The sequence below is a fragment of the Physeter macrocephalus genome, chromosome 5 (genome assembly GCF_002837175.3).
Source record: "Physeter macrocephalus isolate SW-GA chromosome 5, ASM283717v5, whole genome shotgun sequence".
Lineage (NCBI taxonomy): Eukaryota > Metazoa > Chordata > Mammalia > Artiodactyla > Physeteridae > Physeter > Physeter macrocephalus.
Window position 1 is genome coordinate 17,982,814 of NC_041218.1, and position 17,669 is coordinate 18,000,482.

At 37.7% G+C, this 17,669-nt stretch overlaps 1 protein-coding gene across 3 annotated transcripts in view; it reads right to left on the reverse strand.

The window, feature by feature from the left end:
• Positions 1 to 17,669, reverse strand: part of NUP205 (nucleoporin 205) — an 87,717-nt gene that overhangs the window by 16,768 nt on the left and 53,280 nt on the right. For all 3 annotated transcript variants that reach the window (XM_055084817.1, XM_007118629.4, XM_007118630.4), the window contains 9 exons: positions 17,124 to 17,204; positions 16,180 to 16,371; positions 15,402 to 15,669; positions 15,211 to 15,309; positions 8,664 to 8,812; positions 7,509 to 7,700; positions 6,496 to 6,617; positions 4,381 to 4,519; positions 2,225 to 2,351 (listed from right to left, as the gene is read on the reverse strand). In XM_055084817.1, coding sequence (XP_054940792.1) covers positions 2,225 to 2,351; positions 4,381 to 4,519; positions 6,496 to 6,617; positions 7,509 to 7,700; positions 8,664 to 8,812; positions 15,211 to 15,309; positions 15,402 to 15,669; positions 16,180 to 16,371; positions 17,124 to 17,204 — 1,369 coding nt within the window. The remainder of the gene's footprint in view (positions 1 to 2,224; positions 2,352 to 4,380; positions 4,520 to 6,495; positions 6,618 to 7,508; positions 7,701 to 8,663; positions 8,813 to 15,210; positions 15,310 to 15,401; positions 15,670 to 16,179; positions 16,372 to 17,123; positions 17,205 to 17,669) is intronic.

Sequence of the window (17,669 nt, forward strand, 5' to 3'; positions counted from 1 at the left end):
GCCCGGAGCCTGTGCCCCGCAACGGGAGAGGCCACAAGAGTGAGAGGCCCGCATAGCGCAAAAAAAAAAAAAAGTAACGAAAGGAAAATTCATCAATAAAATCACCTTGCCAGAGGATCTGATAAAAGGTAAATTCTCTCTGTACTAACTCAGGACTTCTGGATTAAGATGGCAGAATGAAGTAGTATGATAGAATGTCCCTTCTATAATCAACCTACAAATAAATGAAATTCACCAAAAAGGGAAGGGGGCCAACTTACACCATAAATACTAAAGCATGGTGGTGGTTAAGGAAAAAAAAAAAAGGGAGATGAAGAAAATTCCCGGGGAGTAAGTAGCATAATTCAACTCATGACCCTCATCCCACCCCTCAGAAGCAGTACAGAGAAAAGAAGATAAGCCAACAAACTCTTGCAAATTCTCATGAAGACCCCGAAATTTGCGAAGAAGCACATTCGGGTGATTAAGTAAATTAAGTAATTAGGAGAACTAGTAATTAGGAGAAATCAAGGTAAAAACCATTTGGAGAAGAACCACTACATAGCACTATGGGACCTTAGTAAAGGCAAGAAGGGTGGCCTGTCTTGGTATCATCTCAGGACACTGGAATGAAGTGGGGAAATGAACATAATAAGCACACAGGACTAAGACACTCCAAGGCTGGGTGGAGTTGACCCTGGGATCTCCTCAGAATGAGCACAGGCTCTAAGTACCTTAATATGCACTGCACTCCGCCCTGCCAAACTCTCTCCTTCTCCCAACACAAAGGGCTCAGGCACTGAGGCATGCCAGAGAGGAAAAAATATTGCGGGTGCTGGGGCAGAATCAGAAGTTGGCCTCAGACTTCTCCACAGCCATATAAAGATGGAGGTAGTATAGGCTAGTAGCTAAGCACACAGACTCAGAAGCCACGCTGCATGAAAAACCCTACAGTATTATTTGTGTGACTTTGGACAAGTTAACCTCTCTGTGCCTCAGTTTCCTCATTTGTAAAAAATATGACATTATTATTAATAGTAGGCCATGCTGTCATTCAAGAATAAAGGCAACCTTTAGATGTTTGTAAACATTAGAGAGTTCAGGGAAGATTATATACTTTTTCTTAGGGGAGGGGACCTCAATACGAATTAAAAACACCAAGAGATAAATCAAAAGAAAGAACTCAAAAATGGTGAAGCTATAGGAGGAAAAAAAAAAAACTGGTGTTTTTCTGTGAATCCATGTAAATATACAAGTAAAACTAAATAGCTGAAGTTATTATGGTTGCAGGACTGAATATAAATGATATTTACTTGACAAAGTAAAAATAATACAAGCAAACAACATGAGGGTGGAAGAAGAAGTGTAAAATAACTCATTACTTCATCTTTCACCTCAGGAGTTAGTTGATTCTGTCTAAAATTTATATGTAGTAAAAAAAAAATTTTTTAATGACCAAAATATCTTAGTAATTTATCATAATCCTTTTTTCTTCTTAATCATAGTGATCTTTTAAGAACTAATATCTCTTGTACACTTGTAGTAAAGAAACATTTGTCTAGAATTCATCAATGTCTTCAGTTTCTCTTCAATTAGTTTTTAATCTGTAAAGTTCACATAAAATTAAATAGTTGTTTTCTAAAACTGAATGTAAAAGGTATCCCATTCTCATAAATTACCTCTGTATGTCTGTTTCTCTCCACCACCCCTCCCCCCCACCAATACATACATATACATAGAGCAGTGTTTGAAAAGCTACTTATCAATGTTAACATTTGATAATTTCTAGATAGTGGGATTTGAGCGTTAATTATTTTCTTAAACTTTTTGAATTTTTTATACTGACCATATATCACTTTTATAAACATATTACTTCAAATAAAGGCAGTTAAGGGGACTTCCCCTAGTGGTCCAGTGGTTAAAAATCCACCTTCCGATGCAGGGGACGCAGCTTCAGTCCCTGGTCGGGGAACTAAGATCCCACATGCCGCGGGGCAACTAAGCCCGCGTGCCGCAGCAGAGGATCCCACGTACCGCAACAAAGATCCCGCGTGCCGCGACTAAGACCCGACGCAGCCAAAAATAAAATAACTAAATAAAATTTTTTTTTAAAAGGCAGTTAACTCTGTTAGTTCCAGTCTCAAGTAAGTCATACATAGCTGCAAAGTAATAATAACCTCATTCTATTAAGTGTATGTCAGTCTGTAAGACACTGGTAAAAATCCATTCAACATAATCAACTCACCAGGAAGTGCTGCTTTACTTATAATTCCTGTCAGCAGAGCCAATTCCTGCAAAGACCCAGCACTAACATCCTGACAGCGCAGAATTGCTTGTATGGTATCAGAATGAGAAATGAGAAACTGCAACACCTAAGACGAAGAAAAGGAGAGGAAATGGAAAAACAGAGGTGGAAGAGTAGAAAATTGTATTATAAATTTATATCCATCTGTTTAATAACATTGAAGCAAGTAATTTAATGTAATGAAGAATATTAGATAAGCAGTTGTCTTTTGCATTTACGTAGTTTATTTCTTCAAGAAGCAAACATCTAACTAAATTTCATAAGAAAGCTAAAGATAAGGATTATTTCAAAGTTTAGAGATTAATACACTTAGAAGCTACTATAGAAGAGTATAATATAACTTGGAACTACTGTATGAAAACTATTATTTGACCCCTATTTTTTTTATTTTTGTCTAAATGGAACTAGAACATGAATTTAAAATGAGTGTGTACAAAAATAACTTACTGGGACTTCCCTGGTGACTCAGTAGTTAAGAATCCGTCTGCCAATGCAGAGGACACGGGTTCGAGCCCTGGTCCAGGAAGATCCCACATGCCACAGAGCAACTAAGCCCGTGCGCCACAACTACTGAGCCTGCGCTCTAGAGCCCACAAGCCACAACTACTGAGTCCACGTGCCACAACTGCTGAAGCCCATGCGCCTAGAGCCTGTGCTCTGCAACAAGAAGCCACTGCAATGAGAAGCCCACACACCGCAAAAACAAAGAGTAGCCCCCGCTCGCCACAACTAGAGAAAGCCCGCGCGCAGCAACGACGACCCAATGCAGCCAAAAATAAATAAATAAATAAAACTTATTTTTAAAAAATGACTTACTGAATTCAAGTTTGCTCTGTGAAAGTCTGACTAGTGTGACATGGGGACAATCACATAAAAGCTTTTGTCTAACTCTCCTTTTGATATGATGAAAATAAATGAGATACAAATCTTGACCTCTAAACTCTGCCCTTTCACCTTAGCATTTTACAGTGTACCATCATAGAAGACTCTACTCATTTTCACATTCAAACATCTTCTTAACTAGATTATAGATGCCCTGAAGGCAGGGACTACACCACAACTGGCTGAACATTTGAATCTCTCAGAACTGTGCCCCTTTTATTTTTTAATACAGATTCCTGGCCTCAGCCCATCATTGTTGGACATGAAACTCAGTAATCCGTATTTTTTAAAGAAGCTACTCAGGTAATTCTGCTACGCTCGGTATAAGACTGGCCTTGTATCACAATGTCCCACTTCTACTAAAAAACCTTAATCTCGAGAAAGTAGAAGAAAAAGTTTTTGAGTGTTAAAGAACTGACTCAAAGGCCGCATATGAAAGGGGCAGAATGTCACTTAGACTAATGCAATATAAAATCAGGTACCACACTAGAAACAGCAGCATTCTATCTTGGGAAGGTATGCCTGAAGACTGACAGCAGGGAAAGCAGATAAAATCACCATAAATTATTAGGATGTGTCCTAATTCCTGAGGGTATCATAATAATAGAGCAACACAATAAAAAACTGCAGATTCTTAGTGATAAGCCTAATTAATCAGTGAAAGGTTAAATTGTATATTGCATTATTAGTCTAAGAAACAAACATATTTTTGAAGATTTCACTGAAAAGCAATGAAAATAAAACTAATTTATGGTGTTTGAAGGAAAAATATTTTATTAGAAACTCACTTATTTAAATTACTCATTCTTTAAATATCACAACTAAATGTGGCATCATCATCTATTTTTTGTAGTTTCTGCAAGGTCTAATAAAGGAACAGCATTCTCTGATAAATACCTGGTTAAACTACATTTTAGAAGCCAGCTTATTTCTATCACAATAACTGCTTCCTTTTGCAGAACAACAAATTTATATCTCTTGCCTTCTATCTCACTATTCTATTAATTAGCTGTGGTGTTTCATTCAAACAAGAGTACAAAAACAGACCAATAAAGTTCAGAGCAAAGTGCAAGGGGTCTATTTTCAATACCCAGCTCTGCCACAAACAGAACAATTAAGGTAAATTCACGTTAAGCGTTCTATGCCTAGGGCTTCTGCATTTGTAAAATAAAGATTTTGCACTTGATGATTTCTACACTAAGGATTCCTCTTACCTGCCCTGCTGCCTGCAAGTGCTGGGCCATACTAGACGTGAGGATGACCTGGCACAAGCGGAGGGCTGGAAGCAGAATCTGGCGGTACCGGTCCACTGGTGTAGGGATGAACACTGGGGCATCTCTCAGGCCAAACATGCTTGATTTGCATCCAGTGAACAAGGAGAGAGCAACAGTCCAACAGTTAAAACAGTCCCCGACCATCTCCATGGCAAACAATCACAGGTGGCTAATTAAGATGTGAAGCTACTAATGAGGACTCTGTATACCAGAGGTACAGCTAGTGAGAACAGTTACCTGAATTTTTAAAAATCTTCGTAAAGAATAATTGTAGGGCTTCCCTGGTGGCGCAGTGGTTGCGCGTCCGCCTGCTGATGCAGGGGAACCGGGTTCGCGCCCGGGTCTGGGAGGATCCCACATGCCGCGGAGCGGCTGGGCCCGTGAGCCATGGCCGCTGGGCCTGCGCGTCCGGAGCCTGTGCTCCGCAACAGGAGAGGCCACAACAGAGGGAGGCCCGCATACCACAAAAAAAAAAAAAAAAAAAAAAAAAAAAAGAATAATTGTATAAATTTGAAAAGACAGTGCTAAAATTCCCCAAACATACTTATTCTACTCTAAATGTTCCCTTGGGCCACAGAGACTATGTGTGAGAAACAGACAGAAACAAAAGTTACTCTCCCGAAATTTCCCTCTTGTACACCCAAAGCCAAAAATGAATCTACATTGTCCATTATGTAAAATAAAACAAGATTTTAAAAATTAAAATGAGATTGTAAAATCACTTAACCTTTAAGATTAGGTCTCAGAACATTGTATTAATAAACTATTATTTATTGTAAATATTTCTATTTAAATTTTTGAACCAAACAAATGGTTGCCTGTTGAAGAGAAGAGAATGAAAGCAGAATATGGAAATAAAAAGAAATAACAGAAAGGCTTTCCAAAGACAGGCAATAATAACGTGTATGAACTGAGGAATACAATTTACTCAATCCTCTTCACCTAGGTGAAAGTAATAACTCTCGTGTTTAAAACCTTAGAAAGTTATATTTAAAAAAATTTCTTTTCTAGAAGTAAAATATTTCTATAGTTAAGCCTGAAAAACTCAAACATACAATTTGGCAATGGATCTTTTGAGGAAAATTACTCAAACTGACCTAAATGTTATTTAACAGTAGGAGGGTATGCTATAGGCCCTAACAATGCTGCAGCCATGTAGACAAAAAAAGAAAAAATTCATATTCAAACTCAACTGAGAAATCTGCTAGAAAGTTTGAAACTTAAAATAATTTCACTTGAAGGTTTCAAATTAGCAAGCAGTTGGTAAAATGTTAAAATGAGAAAAATATAAAATACTATTCAAGTCATCAAGAAAAGAAAATCCACAACAAATTATAATTTCATTACAGTACTTTAAAAGACCAGTATAACTGAAAACACGTACTTCTACTAAACAGAACAATAAAGTTGGGAAGAAAAACGTCTAACAAAATGCTCTCCCATTTCCCTCTTACGTTACTGCTCTAAAATGGAAAGCATTAGGTCCCTACCCACTTTTACCCTTATTAGCAACTTTCGTTTATTAGTTAATGGCAGGGGTATATGACCAAACAAAACCATCAAGATGAGAGTACTGCTCCAACAGAATTATAAACGGCAAAATTATGTTTGAAATTTTTTTTTTTTTTTTGCAGTACGTGGGCCTCTCACTGTTGTGGCCTCTCCCTTTGCGGAGCACAGGCTCCGGACGCACAGGCCCAGCAGCCATGGCTCACGGGCCCAGCCGCTCTGCGGCATGTGGGATCTTCCCAGACCGGGACACGAACGCACGTCCCCTGCATCGGCAGGCAGACTCTCAACCACTGCGCCACCAGGGAAACCCCTGAAATTTCTTTTTCCTTAATAATCCTTTACTGGTAACTTTAAAAAAAGCGGTGGGGGGGTGGGGATGGTGGTGTGATGAATTGGGCAATTGGGATTGACATGTATACACTGATGTGTATGAAATAGATGACTAATAAGAACCTGCTGTATAAAAAAATAAATAAAATAAAATTTAAAAATTTTTTTAAAAACCATAAAAAAAAAAAAAAAGAAATTGATATGGATGCTTACCCCTGTGGGTCCATTTCTGGGCGCATGTCATAGACTTGGCATTGTGCCAGCCTCACAATCACCCCAGATCTCAGCAGCTCTAAAGCGCCCTGTTGTATCTTGGCCACTCTTGTGAGAAATGCCTAAGAAGTTATGAAACAAAAATCATCAGTACGGAGATCATAGCCAAGGGTCTCACATTAAAATGAGACTTTCTCATAGCACATTTCTGATCTGTAATCATTGGTGAAGAGAAATTCTGAGCTAACTAGGAAGGGGCATATTATACCACCTTAACCATAGGATTTTTATGAGGAGTAAATGGCACAGCGTATCTGAAGTGCTACATACGCCTTGCATGGATTAAGCATTCAACTAAATCATCATGTGGGCTTATGGAGGGCAGGGAAGATTGTTTTGCTCACAGCTGTATCTCTACTACCTAGTGCCATACCTGGCATGTAACAGATATTTAATAAATACTTGTTGAATAAATGAAGGGAGGGAAAACAGAATTAATGAAGAATCTAAGACTTTAGTGCTTCTCTTATTGTGACATTTGTGGTATTTTTAAGCAGGAGGAAACAGAAATTAAAACAGATTTGGAGGAAAGGAAATGAATTATATATACTGTATTGAAAAATCCTGTGTTTAAAGTAGAACCAGCACATCTACATTGGAATTTCAACAGGCAACTAACAGTCTGACTTTCATTGTGGAAGGATATTTTTTCTCACTCTTCTCCTCATAGACCACTGGGTGTCATGTTGCTTTGCCACCACCAGCAATCGAAATGAGTAAGCAGCAGTCTCAGTACCCAACTAACCCTCTTAGGATCATTTCAACTCAACTTTGGCATGCTCAGAAGATACAGTTCTAGCACATGTTCCCAAATTTAAAACTCCTTAGAAATGATTACAGTTTGTTTGATAGAAACATGCAAAATGTAGGCCACGTTAATTTTCTTTAATATATCCTTAACCCCAAGAGGAAATGACCTGTTGATCTAACTTCAAGTGAATATAAAACCTTACCATTTTGGATTCGTAAGTATAAAGGGCTTTTAAAAGGGGAGGCTGTGGGGTGAGTAAGCTCTGCAAAGTACGGTCATCTTCTACCAAGCTGTCCACAAGCACCTTCAAATAGCCACTGTTAGAAAGATACAGAAGCCACTGCTGCTGCTTATCTACGGAGACAATCCGATCAAGTAGAGCCAGTGACAGCATCTGACGGAAGAACAGATCAAAATCCAAAATGTGGAGATGGCTACCAAAATCAACAACAGTAACTCCCTTTACCTGGAAATGTTTAAAAGTTTTCTTACAAGGAGAATGGTTGCCTGCAGTACAATTCTCTCTCTCTTTTTTTTTTTTTTTTGAGAAAAATGTATGTATGTATCCAGAATCTTGATTTATTAATAAAAGAAAAAATTTCAGGGTAAAGTTATATTTCTGAAACAAAACCTAACACATTAAAATAATGGCATTAAATATATTTTAGCAAAATCTAAACATTACTTGCTGGAGGAAAGGGATTTTTAAAAATAGCTTTTCCCCCGACTAATTGTAAAGTTTCACATGTTCCTTGTAAGAAAACAGAAAACTATACAGAAAATACATTATCTGATAAACACAGATTACTTTGTTCTATGTCTTCCCAAATATTTTTTTTAACATAATTGAGAGCGTACTACATGATGCAAATGCTATGTAATTTTCCACCAGCAGGGAATTATCTTCTCACTGTATTATCACCAGTATGACATAATATTTTAAAGATATATAAATGCAAATACTCCTTGAAAAAGCAGAGAAAGATACATTCAGTATAAAAGCTACGTATCCAGCATTCTCTTATGCCAAGATCTTGATTAACCAGCATCTCTGCTGGTTAATTTCTACCAATGTAAGGCAAATCTCAAAATTAGCAAAAAGATTACTCTGAGGGTACAGTCTGAACTAATAAAGGATTCTGAACGTAGGTAAACAAAACATATGAATGAACAAAAGAGAAATTCCAAATTATAGTAAATAAGAAAATTCACTAAAATATATTACAGAAAATAATTCCCAATATATAACAGAAAATAATTCCCAATATATAACATACATTTGAAAAGCTGATCCAGTTTATGCCTTAATAAGTCAAAATATCTATCCAATTATAATACTAAGCAGGAGTTACTGTACCCTTCCAATCTCATGACCATCACAAGCATCTCGACAGACCACTTCCATAAGGGCAGCACCATAGCTCTCAATGATGGCTATGTTTTCTCGCTGTAATTTACTAAACACATCTTCGGGGGCGGTCAGCCTTTCCCACATGGTTTTCTTGGCTAAAGGGTTACAATAGAAGACATATAAAACACTCCAGCAAAAAGCAGTTTGGTAACTGAGTAATTACACTTCATACATGACGACAACAGAAAAATCCTTCCATTATTGACTGCGCACAAAGACCCATCAACCAATGAGTCTAGGCAGGTAAACTTTAAGAACACAATGCACTATTCCATGCATGTACACTGAGATAACAATGGTATTTGGAAAAGGATAAACTATCCTTAAAGAAATCAAAATGAATTATGAAACCCCAGGAGAAACATTCCTGTATTTACTCCACTAATCAATATGGTTTTATCTTTTATTGAGATCTATGAGAATTTGGCTACAAAGGAGCAGGTACAAAGTAGACAAAGATCTGCTTCCAAAAAACAGATATTTTATTCTTTTATATTTTTTAATTGAAATATTTATTTCATGGACATATATACACTACCAAACGCAGGGTGGATAGCTAGTGGGAAGCAGCCGCATGGCACAGGGAGATCAGCTAGGTGGTTTGTGACCACCTAGAGGGGTGGGATAAGGAGGGTGGGAGGGAGATGCAAGAGGGAGGAGATAGGGGGATATATGTATATGTATAGCTGATTCACTCTGTTGTAAAGCAGAAACTAACACACCATTGTAAAGCAATTATACCCCAATAAAGATGTTAAAAAAATAAATAAAAAATAAAGAAATATTTATTAAAAAGAAAAGGTATACTCATTATGAAGATAATTTAAATTAATTAAATTTAATTTAATTCAAGGAACACTGATAATTAAAGATAGGATCATATGCTTTACATAGATTCCTGTAAACCTTTTAGAAAAGTTTCATAAATACACTACATAAAGCAATAATCTGTATTTGAAACTAATCTTATGACTTTTCCCCAACTAGTACATGGTAGCAGTTTTTTTTTTTAACATCTTTATTGGAGTATAATTGCTTTACAAATGGTGTGTTGGTTTCTGCTTTATAACAAAGTGAATCAGCTATACATATACATATATTCCCATATCCCCTCCCTCTTGCGTCTCCCTCCCACCCACCTTATCCCACCCCTCTAGGTGGTCACAAAGCACCGAGCTGATCTCCCTGTGCTATGTGGCTGCTTCCCACTAGCTAATTATTTTACATTCGGTAGTGTATATATGTCAATGGGAGCAGTTTTTAAACTGAGGAAAGATTCTCAAGACAGGGTGATCAGAATGGAGGACAAAACAAAGCAGGTTTAACCATGAAAAATAAAAGTAACACACAATGTGGCCTATATTCCATTATAAAGTTTGCAGCAGTCAAACCTTCAGAGTTTTAATATTTTTCCCCTAAAATATCTTTACCACTACTTTGATTTTATTTGTCATATTTAATTTCCAATAGTGTCAAAGCAGGGTATGAGATTATTAATTTTCTCAACCGTGTCACTTACTTCGGTCACGTGGTCCCATCTACTTCTATTTCACCTCCCTCCACTCTCCACCTCCACCCCAACGCTGCCGCCACACTAGCCCTCAAATTCAGCACTTCCTTCAGTCTCAGGATCTTCGGACTAGTTGTTCTTTATATTCTTCCCCAGATCTTAGCATGACTGCCTCCTCTTCATCATTCCAGCCTCTATCAAATATCACTTCCTCAACTACATCCAGCTTCCCTCCTCCTCCCACCCCACACACAATATATCACAGTACTATTTTATCTTCTCCACAGTACTTATTTATCAGATTTACTCAAATTATGTTATTTTTTAGTTTCCATGCTTGTATCTCTGTCTCCTCACATCGAATGTAAGCTTATTAACAACGGGATTCTGTCTTGTCTACCACTGTTGCTCCAGAATTTAGTACAGTGTCTAGCACATAGTAGAAGCTCAAATATTAATTACTGATTGAGGGCTTCCCTGGTGGCGCAGTGGTTGAGAGTCCGCCTGCCGATGCAGGGGACACGGGCTCGTGCCCCGGTCCGGGAAGATCCCACATGCCGCGGAGCGGCTCGTCCGGAGCCTGTGCTCCGCAACGAGAGAGGCCACAACAGTGAGAGGCCCGCATACCGAAAAAAAAAAAAAAAAATTACTGATTGATTGACAGCTTAAAGGCAAGTTTAGAAACTTTGCTCCAGGGATGCCACCAGATGCTCTCAGGGTGCCACGGTGGGTGGGTTTTCAGGAACCCAGCCTGAGGAGCTATGGCATCTCCTCTTCTGTTTTATGCATAGGATTGCCACAAAATTATCTGAATAAAGGCTTTGGACAAAAGTCTGAAAGCCACTACTTTATAGGTTTAACATTTTTTAGCCATGAATTCCTTAGTTCAAACATTCTTATGTAAATGCAACCCCACGGGGCTTCCCTGGTGGCGCAGTGGTTGAGAGTCCGCCTGCCGATGCAGGGGACACAGGTTTGTGCCCCGGTCCGGTAAGATCCCACATGCCGCGGAGCGGCTGGGCCCGTGAGCCTGCGCCTCTGGAGCCTGTGCTCCGCAACGGGAGAGGCCACAACAGTGAGAGGCCCGTGTACCGCAAAAAAATAAAAATAAATAAATAAATGCAACACCACCAGAAAAGTCCAGCAAAACTCTTGATTTCCTTTCTCTTCTTAACTCTTATAAAACTTGTAATTTATACTTGGGGTTCGCAAACTAAGGCTCGTGGGCAAAATGTGATCTCCCACTTGTTTTTGTAAATAAAATTTTAATGCGTCATAGCATACGTCTCTGGCTTCTTTTGCACAATAATGGCAGAGTTGAGTAGTTGCAACAGAGAACATATGGCTTGCAAAGCCTGAATTAGTTATTATCTGGCCCTGTACAGAAAAAGCTTACTGGCATCTGGTCTATATCATCCAATTTAAGGCTTATTGTTTTATAAACACATATATTGCCATATTTACTAGGATAAAAGATTTTATGAAAGCAAGAACCCAATTAATGTTTCCTGCTTCCTGGAACAACTAAAAATAATCAAGCCACCAAATGATTACTGATGTTTGTTTGTACTGTAAAAAGGGGAAATAATCTAAATGTCCAAAAATGGGCGGGCTAAATAAATACGGTATATCCATAAGTGGCAAAATCTATACAGGTATTTAAAATGTTACTTAATGAGGCAGGAAAAGCTGATAAAATACTAAATAGAGAGAAAAGGGAAGATTTAAATCAATTAAAAAAGATGGCTGCCTATAACCAAAATGTCGTGATAGTTATCTTAGAAGGGTAAAATGTGTGACTTTTCCTTTTATTAGTATGTTCTAAATTTCCTATAATCAATATTTACTTTTAAATAAAAAAATAAAAGCTAAAAGATATTTTTTAAATATCTGATTATGAATTTTTAGTCAGGTTCTAAGGTTCTAGGACCTGACTCAGGTTGTAAAAAAAAATAAAAGAAGTGGTGAGAAATGTACATCTAAATCCACATCAAGCATAAAGCCTGCACCCACTACACACATATATATAGCTATAGCTGGTATTTTTATTTATTTTTTTTTTTTTAATTTTTTGGCCACACCACGCAGCATGCAGGATCTTAGTTCCCCAACCAGGGATGGAACCCACGCCCTCGGCAGTGAAAGTGCAGCGTCCTAACCACTGGACTGCCAGGGAATTCCTGTAGCTGGTACTGTATTTTTAAGTCACTTATTGGAGTCGGATTCACAAGAATGGAGTTAACAACAGGCAAGATGCTCCATGAAATCCTTTTAGTCCCACTACTTTATGACTAAAATCAGAGGTGTACTTGTGCTATAATTCTAGATCATACTAACACCTAGGCCATAAAAACTGAAAATCTCATGATAGGATCCTAAAAAGTTTAATAATGGCAAGAGATTATCTTTTCTAATTCTCTTTTTAAAAGATGATTGGCTATTATGGTTTCATAAACAAAGAACAACAGGAATATTCTTGATCAAAAGTTGCAATAGCCCAGAAGAATTATGAGCAGAGCAGAAAATTCCTCATTCTTATTATAATTCCTAATTCTTATTTATAAATAAAAGATACTACCGAATACCATTAACTTGTCAAACTTAAAAAGAAAAGCCAGTTTAGAAGAAAATAGAACATATGAGAAAAACTTATAATAAAAGTGCTTAAAATTACAACAATTTAAACAATTTTAAAATTAAGAATTCAAACTGACATCTTCCATACAGCTATATCAATCAACTATAAATTAAAGTTGAATGATAAGCTCCTAGAAAATGGAAAGTTAAAAATGAATCTGTTTTAAAAGCAATATAATCCACTTTACTGAAATTACAACAAAATATTCAAGCAGGGCTAATCTCACAGAAATAAAATTAAGGAGGATGCACTATATCCTCTACACTGAGGTGTTAGCATAACTTTATAGGTTGGCTTTATAAACTTTTATTGAAAACATTAATCTGATTAAAAATATGCTGAAGGGCTTCCCTGGTGGCGCAGTGGTTGAGAATCCGCCTGCCGATGCAGGGGACACGGGTTCGTGCCCCGGTCCGGGAAGATCCCACATGCATGCCACAACTAAGGAGCCGGCGAGCCACAACTAAGACCCAGAACAACCAAAATAAGAAAAATAAAAATTAATAATAATAATAAAAAGATAACAGATTATTTTTTTTAAAAAAGTAGAATCTTCTTTTATGGTCACACTGCTTTTACCACATCTTGATAATGACTTCTTATAAAGCACGTTGTAGAGCGCCATCTAGTGGTTAAGTGGTGATTTTTGCCAATTCAACTAAATACAACGTTAAAAAATTTTTTTAGTCAAGAGGAAAATGGGGGAGGTGTGTTGGCGGATTATCTCTCTTAAAAAAAGCTCCTATTTGTTTAAAAAGTTTCTCTGAACTATTATTTTTAACGACCTTAAAAATATTTTTGTGCATTATTTATGCTGGTAGGAAATTCCTATAAATACATCATTTGGCTGTTATTACATTCTAAGGGAGATATTATACAAAAATATATAGCCAGTAATGAATAATATGAGATAATCTACGTCTTACACACAGAGTGGTTTTTAAGAATCTGTGTACAGTACTTCCCTGGTGGTGCAGTGGTTAAGAATCCGCCTGCCAATGCAGGGGACACGGGTTCGAGCCCTGGTCCGGGAAGATACCACATGCCGCGGAACAACTAAACCTGTGAACCACAACTACTGAGCCTGCACTCTAGAGCCTGCATGCCACAACCACTGAAGCCCGCGTGCCTAGAGCCCGTGCTCCACAACGAGAAGCCACCACAATGAGAAGCCCACACACCACGAAAAAGAGTAGCCCCCGCTTGCCGCAACTAGAGAAAGCCCACGCACAGCAACAAAGACCCAACGCAGCCAAAAACAGATAAATAAATTTATAAAAAAGAAAGAATCTGTGTACAAAATAAAAAATACTCATTAAGGTTCTCAGAAAGCACAAGGAGCCCATTAGGAGAAGGTACTTGTGACAAGTTCTTAAATAGCAGAGTAACTCTGGCAAAGAGTATTATATGCTCGTCTCCTGAATAGTTAAAAACATTTTTCACATTTGGCGATGAAAGAATCCATATTATTAACTCTTATTTAAAAATACTAACTATATGGGAATTCTTTCGCAGTCCAGTGGTTAGGACTCCACGCTCTCCCTGCCAATGGCCTGGGTTCAGTCCCTGGTTGGGGAACTAAGATCCCACAAGCTAAGCGGCACAGCCAAAAAAAAAAAAAGGATAAATAAATTTATAAAAAAAAAAGAATCTGTGTACAAAATAAAAAATACTCATTGGGCTTCCCTGGTGGCGCAGTGGTTGCGCGTCCGCCTGCCGATGTACACAGATCTTTTGACCATGAAATTCTACTCCTTGGAATTTATCCAAGAAAAACTTCACATTAGTACAAAAAGACATATGTATGCTACTGATGAGAATTTAAACTGGTAGAAGGCCATTTGGTAGAATCTATTAAAATAAAAATGTGCACCCTCTTTCACACGGAAATTCCACCATGAAGTATCCTTCTTGAGAAATAGATAGGCATATAAAAGAATATTAGATGCAGCTTTTTTGTGATAGTAAAAAATTAGAAACAATTTAAACACTTATGAATAAGGCAAATGGTTAAACAAATGGTACTTCTATACTATGGAATAACAGAGCTATTTTAAAAGATATGTACTGTATGTATTGTTCAATGGGACCAGAGGTGAGTGGGAGTTACAAAAATATATAAGCTAAAGTAGTATTTGAGGGTCTGTGTTTACATTACTTTTGCACTATTGTCACAATTTTAGAAAACTAAACATTCTTCCTTGACTTTGGAGCAAGCACTTTGATTCCATAAAGACTCATTTATTATAGCTTTGTTGAGCCAAAAGATGAAAAGGTGATTTTTTTTTTGTTAAATTTAAAGTAACCAATTTCTAAAAACAGAAAAGACAGAAATCTAATTCTACCTGCTTCTAAGGTGTCTGGTTCATCCGGTCTCTGGGCAATCTGTAAGTAATAAAGCAGAGAGCCATACAGGTGTGTCCTCACTCGCTGGAATCCGCCACCTAGGAAAATATAGTAGCGTAAAAACCTTTTTTCAAATTAAGTTAAAACAAGTACAGAAGTTGTAAGTTATAGAAAATTTAGATGAAAAAACCTGTCTTCAAAATGAAGTCTAACAGTTTCTTCAATATGATATGAAGCGAAGAATCTCCAATAGAAGCAAACCCCACCACTGCATTCTCTGCGGGCGGAGGTGAGGTGAAAGAGTTATCAAGCACAAAAGCATAATGAGCCTCTCCGGGTCCCAAGACTACTGGTTGCTTCTGTTCTGTGCGAACGGCTTGGCTTAGGTGAGCGGTCAGGGTGAACACAGCACCTGCTACCACTGGCATTAACTCCTGTGCTGCTTCGTCATCCAGGATCTTGAGGCAGAAAGACAAATCAGAGTGAGCACCCTGCTTTCAGCTACAGTCATTAACATGTCTTATACATTTAGCTTTTCAATTACCATAAGAATATAAGAATGGAATTGTATTGTTCAAAGACAGTAAAAGCTAATACACAAAAGGAAATTTAAATAGAATGCTGGGTAATGTGTTCTTAACCAGAAGGGAGCCCTATCAGAATTCCCTAGAGGTTTTTCATGGAAATTAACATAATGGCCTCACCACTAGAGTCTCCCATTCAGTAGGTCTAGGGTAAGATGTGTCATGTAGATTTTTAAAAAGCTTCCGAGAAAATTCTGATACACACTCTGGTTGAGAACCATTACTGTACAGAGTTAATACCTTTCTCAAGGAAAGTCTTAACACTGGCATTGCACAACTCTATTTACACCAAATGGAAAATGGGAAAAAAGGAGTGGCAAACTATATGTTTAAATGATATAAATATTCGTTTGGCAGTATAAAGTAACTTATGAAGCATGTCACCTTATCATGCACATCTTGTAAAATATCACGAATAATCAGTTGTCGATCCTCTGCCTGAATGAGGTCCTGAGGGCAAGCTGTCAGTATAATTTCTACCAGCTGCCTCCATGACTCCAGAGCATGCCGTTTTGCATGAAGACACTGCAACAATTTGTTTCTTCCTACCACGTACTGAAGTATAGTGCTGATTTCCTAAAGCCGCAGAAATTGAATTGCAAGGTTAACACACAGGCAAATAACGTCTTTTAACCGACAGGTTCCTATTTTTAACACTGTCAGTTAATCTGAAAACATTTATAGAATACTCCGGAAACCTTCCACATACTTTCAAGTCAGCAGATAACTTTTCACATTATAATGGTGGCCAGAGCTATGAAAAATAATAAATAAGGCTGTGTGTGTGTGTGCACGCACATGTGCGTGTGTGTGTAAAGCAGAGGGCAGAGGTGATGTAGGTGGAAATGAGTTTTTAACCCAACCTTCTTTTTTCTTGCAACTGTCTAGTTATACTTACTCCGGAACACTAGAGTTCCCTAAAACCCAAGTTCAATGGCATGTTTCCTTGATGTGTCTTTTATTTCTTTCCTCACCAACTGTGTTTCCATGAATGTGGTTCTTCCCACCTGCTCTCTTACCCGTATCTCCCCATTTGTGGTGACAAATGACTCCTTCCTCGCTGAGAGGGAGCAAGTGAACTCTATTACACAATATGAAAAGGTTACAAAATCCTCAACTAGCTTAGCAGAAAAGATGTTATTTGTTCTGGCATCCAGACATTAACTTCAGCCACAAAGTCAAAAGTGAAAGATACCATTAAAATTTAACTTTTAAGTAGTTTACTAATAATGAACTAGAAGTCAATTCACTGTTTTGTCTTCTAACTGGCAATTTAAGTAGTTAAGTAGTTAAAAGGTTAAAACTAACATATACTCAACAGGGCTTACCTCCATTAGTAGAGGTCTCTGTCCTATGGCTGCCATACCCTGAAGGGCATTTACTTCGGCTACAAGAACTCTATGAAGAATCTATATAATTGAGAAATGAGAGAAAAATAAGACCACTTCAGACACTGGTAGAACAATAACCTAGCAATTACTCTAAACTGCCCTAGATGGAAAAGTTTCAGATACCTTTATATATAATCTAACAGTGGCACTGTCCACGTTTCTGTCAATCAAAAACAGTATATCCCTCACATGCCAGACAGTGACACCAAAGAGCGTCTGTGGCAGGAAAGTTAGTGGAACTGCACAGGATAGCTTCTTCCTACTAGTGAGGTGATTACCATTTACCTAGTAGAGAGTTAAATGGGTAAAACCACTCCATTGTTATAGCTGGGTAGCATGACTACTAAGAGGAAGGTGATAGGGAACCTTTTATAGAGGCAAAATTTGTGTGGCCTATTCAGTTTTCTTTCCTGCCTGTTTGAAAAGTGAAAACCAGTCCAATAAACCAATATCTCTATCAGAAAATAAAAAGTTATTTTTTCC